Genomic DNA, 4108 nt, shown 5'->3' with positions numbered 1-4108 from the left:
AATTGATCTGGAATCCTTTCGTCAAGCGCTAGGGCATGGTGCGCTTTACAGGCGATTTTATTTACTCTTTCCACCCCGGTATGTGGACAGCTCTTCGAGTGCTCTTGTGATTTTTAATCGGACGGAGAAAGGGTACTGGATGGGAAGGAGGGTCTCAGTAGGTGCCGAGGGATGTTCTCGAGGGCAGGGTGCAAAATGTTGGGCGGAGGAGGAGGCTGTGAGGGCTGCATACTGAATTTAGGTTCTCGGGAGGTACTGCATCTCCCATAATTTTTAGTATTTGCAGTTTGCCACATTCCAATGTCTAGGGTACTATAGCACCATCATGTACTGTAATATTGCAACTATGATGCCTTTTGGTGGACGACGCATTGCAGGTGTGTCGGTATGATGTGATATAAAGTTACCTGCTGCTGCGGGAACAGCCGAGCCATCTTGTTTCTACTTCTGCTGCAGCTGTGCGGGCATGGCCAATCTGAAGGACAAGAGAGTTCCTTCTGGCAAGCCTAAAGGCCGTCCTCCGAAGAAGAACCAGTCTCAAGTGAAAGAACCTGCTGTTCTGACTGAGGTTGATGCTGCAGAGCCTCGTCCACGAACAAAACCTCGTCGAGCCTTCGGCAAAACAGTTCCTGTTGATCCCGTACCTGCACCGACATCCGGTGTTCCTGATCTCATCTTAGCTGCAGCAGCAGTAGCTTCTACACCAGCGTCAACGGAGGCAAACAGCACTGGTGACTCCGCCGAAGTCGAAGAGCAAGTCGCATCAGCTGCTCAGAGTCTTCTCGGCAAGTCGGGGTCTGTTCGGAAGCAACGGGCAACATCACACCTATCGGATGCTGATGAGGATGATAGCAGTGGCTCATCCGGGGAAGAGAGTGATTCCACGAGTACGCCAGTCCCATCATCTTCATTGCATCATTTGACTGATCTTCCCGCTCTGCTCTAGCTGCAATAGAGATCTCCTTTGATATACCCATAGATGGTGCTTCTGATACCGTGAAGATACGTTCGGATGTCACCTGGACCGAGTTCCTGGAGGTCATCGTTGAAACAATGGATATACGCCCTTCGGAAGTTGATGACTTGAATCTCGCATATCGTTTCACAACGTGGCCTAAGTCACAGTGTCCATCAGTCCTTACGAAGGCTTCGCATCTCAGCAACCTATTCGATCTTGCTCGGACAGACCTTGAGAACCCAAAGACAAAAAACAAGGATAAGTTTAAGGTCATCCTTGAGAACAGATCTACTACTAAGGGTAAGAAGGGTCAAGAGACTTCGAAGACTAAAGGGAAATCCAAATCGAAGGTAAATATCTGTCCTCTGATGAATAGTACCATGCTGACGCTATTCAAGTCCAATTCAAAAGGTAGAAAAGGGGAAGACGACGAAGATGGAGCTGAATCCGATGACGGCGTGGTGAGGAAGAAGTCAGACGCCGATTATGTCAAGATTCTACAGCAAGAGCATGCCTGTAAGGAGCACGACGGACAGCCGTGCATCAAGCTATCTGAGGACAACCACTACGTCTTGTCAAAGCAGAGTCTCGGTCTCTGGGCAATGCTCTTGGTACGGGATAACTCTGTTTTCCCTATATTTGATATCTGACTTATGGACCAGGCCAATGGCTATCATCAGTCGATCACAATACCACCGAAGCAGCTCAAGATCGAAGACGACATGGCAGCCAGGACGGCACGGAAAGGCCGCTCAAGTTCGGAACAAGCTGCTGCACCTACAGTGCCTTACGGATACCCATTCCCGCCGCAGCTACCGGCGAATTTCATATTTCCATACATGCCATACGCCCCTCCACCTATGATGCTCGAACCGGAAGCTAGTCAATCACGGCGTTCTTTGTCCCGTCGGCGTGAACAGCTGGATATCTCTTCTGATGGCTTTGACATTGACGATCATCCCGTACTATTCCCAACTGTCCGGCAGTGGCTGGAAGACCTTGACGCAAGCACTCGGAACGTCGACAATCTGAACTTCACTCAGTACGCAACCATTCTCGACACTAACTACTATCAGCGGATCAATCAGATCGCTGATGAAGGGGCCTCTCCGGAAGCAACATCGACATTCGCTAGGGATTGCAAGATACCGATCGGGGTTGCCAAACTGCTGGTAAAGTATGCTGTCAAAGATTGTGAACGAATTGAGGCTCGCGAGAGGAAAAAGAGGAAGACATCGACATAGGATCGCACCTTGATAGTGTAGTCGGTTCGCACCATGCTCTAGTTCCCTATGGCTAATTCATTCTTTATGTGAACATCTTGGTTTATTTCACAGCACATAGTTACCCTAGCATAAAACAACATAGATAAAGTACCGTAGTTACACAATGTCATATCCACAGTGCGCAAACCACCCTTCTGCATCTTGAGGGGTTACAGACCAAACAGCCTCCCACAGCTTTGCCACAGCATCAGCTTGATCAGTAGCTGAAACCATAGTCGATCGGACAAGATCACCGTGACGGCGTATATGAGACTTTATTGCCGAGAATGCTAGCTCAATGGGGTTGAAATCAGGTGAATACGGCGGCAAGAACTCGACCCGCATGCCTCTGTAGAAAGATTCAATAGCAATGTTTGAAGAAGAAAGCGATCAACATACCTTTCCTGGATCATCTCAAGGATGAGATCTGACTTGTGGATCCTGCAGTTATCCATGACGACAACTGAGTTTGGTCCAGGGAAGGGGTTCATGTTATCGAGCAGGCCCTCAATGAAGTCTGCAAACCGAGATGTCGTAAATGAACCTTCAATGATGCTGACATGCAGAATCCCGTCAAGAGAGAGAGCTGGAAGGATAGAGTACCTACTCAGCTCATAAGACAGCTGCTTATTGCTTACAAGACACACACATACCGCTTTCCACGTGTAAAGAATGCCTTTCTGACTGCTCGGCGACCCTTGATTGCCCAGGCATGACCTCGGTATGTCGTACGGCGGTCGCAAGCACTCTCGTCAACAAATACCAGTTGCTCTGAGTTGTAGTGCCCAATCCGCGCGATATAATCAGCGCGTTTGCGTACACTTCGCTCAAGAGCAACACGAGTAAGCTAGCCCACCGATTAGCATGTTGGTCTAGCCACAGCACCTCGATGTGCTTACCTTCTTCATAGTGTACCCGCTTCGCTGCAGTGCCCTCCAGACTGTTGGAAGAGATACCGAAACCCCACAAATTTCCTCCAGCCCACCTCGTAACTCGTCGAGATATATGTCACATTCGTCATCCAGCCGAGTGTGGAGAAACTGGCCTGGATCAGGTACAGTCCAAGTCCAAAACATAATGCTGTACATACCTGAACATCCGTCACTGTCAATTCCCGAGGACGCCCACGTAATTCAGTCTGCAAGGTCACTACTTGTCCAGTCTTCCGGTGTAAGGAAAGGATGCGAGTTATCTGGCGCCGGCTGACACCTGTCCACACCGAAATACGGTCAATGTCAATAAATGGAGCCATCCTCACGATCGCCCAGCGTAAGTCTTCCGAGATCTTTCTACCGCGATGCATTGTTGCAGAGTAAGTCGATCATGAAAGTGTTCAAGGTGAATGTGCGGCTTCTTCCGAGACACACTCATACGAGAGTTGTAAGTCCAATCATGCATACCAATTCTTCCACCGGATGCACCAATGTCTCGGGGGACATCTTGGATATACACTACTGTAATTTAGAACTAGGAAGACTACAAAATGCAAGTACAAAAAATTGCAGGAGATGCAATACCTCCCGAGAACCTAAATTCAGTATGCAGCCCTCACAGCCTCCTCCTCCGCCCAACATTTTGCACCCTGCCCTCGAGAACATCCCTCGGCACCTACTGAGACCCTCCTTCCCATCCAGTACCCTTTCTCCGTCCGATTAAAAATCACAAGAGCACTCGAAGAGCTGTCCACATACCGGGGTGGAAAGAGTAAATAAAATCGCCTGTAAAGCGCACCATGCCCTAGCGCTTGACGAAAGGATTCCAGATCAATTTTCTCCAGGTCAATCGGTGCAGAATTGAGCGAGATAAAAATCGCAGCAGTTTCGAGGCCGAACGAGCACGAAAAGAGGCGTGAGAAACGCCCGCGCCAACTTTTCTGAAAATGGCA

At 49.1% G+C, this 4108-nt stretch overlaps 3 protein-coding genes across 3 annotated transcripts; 1 reads left to right on the top strand and 2 right to left on the bottom strand.

Annotated features, from left to right (window-relative positions):
* Positions 1–466: 466 nt before the first annotated feature.
* Positions 467–2202, top strand: GLOTRDRAFT_134371 (uncharacterized protein; the record flags this gene model as incomplete). Its single annotated transcript, XM_007873367.1, has 4 exons — positions 467–887; positions 947–1308; positions 1357–1569; positions 1621–2202. The coding sequence occupies 4 exons, from the start codon at positions 467–469 to the stop codon at positions 2200–2202; spliced, it is 1578 nt and encodes a 525-aa protein (XP_007871558.1).
* Positions 2203–2340: 138 nt separating this feature from the next.
* Positions 2341–2568, bottom strand: GLOTRDRAFT_51228 (uncharacterized protein; the record flags this gene model as incomplete). Its single annotated transcript, XM_007873366.1, has 1 exon — positions 2341–2568. One exon carries the CDS (start codon positions 2566–2568, stop codon positions 2341–2343), a length of 228 nt encoding a protein of 75 aa, XP_007871557.1.
* Positions 2569–2615: 47 nt separating this feature from the next.
* GLOTRDRAFT_18537 (uncharacterized protein) lies at positions 2616–2953 on the bottom strand (the record flags this gene model as incomplete). Its single annotated transcript, XM_007873365.1, has 2 exons — positions 2616–2809; positions 2920–2953. Coding segments are annotated over 2 exons (228 nt in total), but the record flags the coding sequence as incomplete, so codon positions are not given.
* Positions 2954–4108: the final 1155 nt, after the last annotated feature.

Source organism: Gloeophyllum trabeum (assembly GCF_000344685.1).
Source record: "Gloeophyllum trabeum ATCC 11539 unplaced genomic scaffold GLOTRscaffold_00129, whole genome shotgun sequence".
NCBI classification, from domain to species: domain Eukaryota; kingdom Fungi; phylum Basidiomycota; class Agaricomycetes; order Gloeophyllales; family Gloeophyllaceae; genus Gloeophyllum; species Gloeophyllum trabeum.
This window is presented reverse-complemented; position numbering and strand designations above follow the sequence as displayed.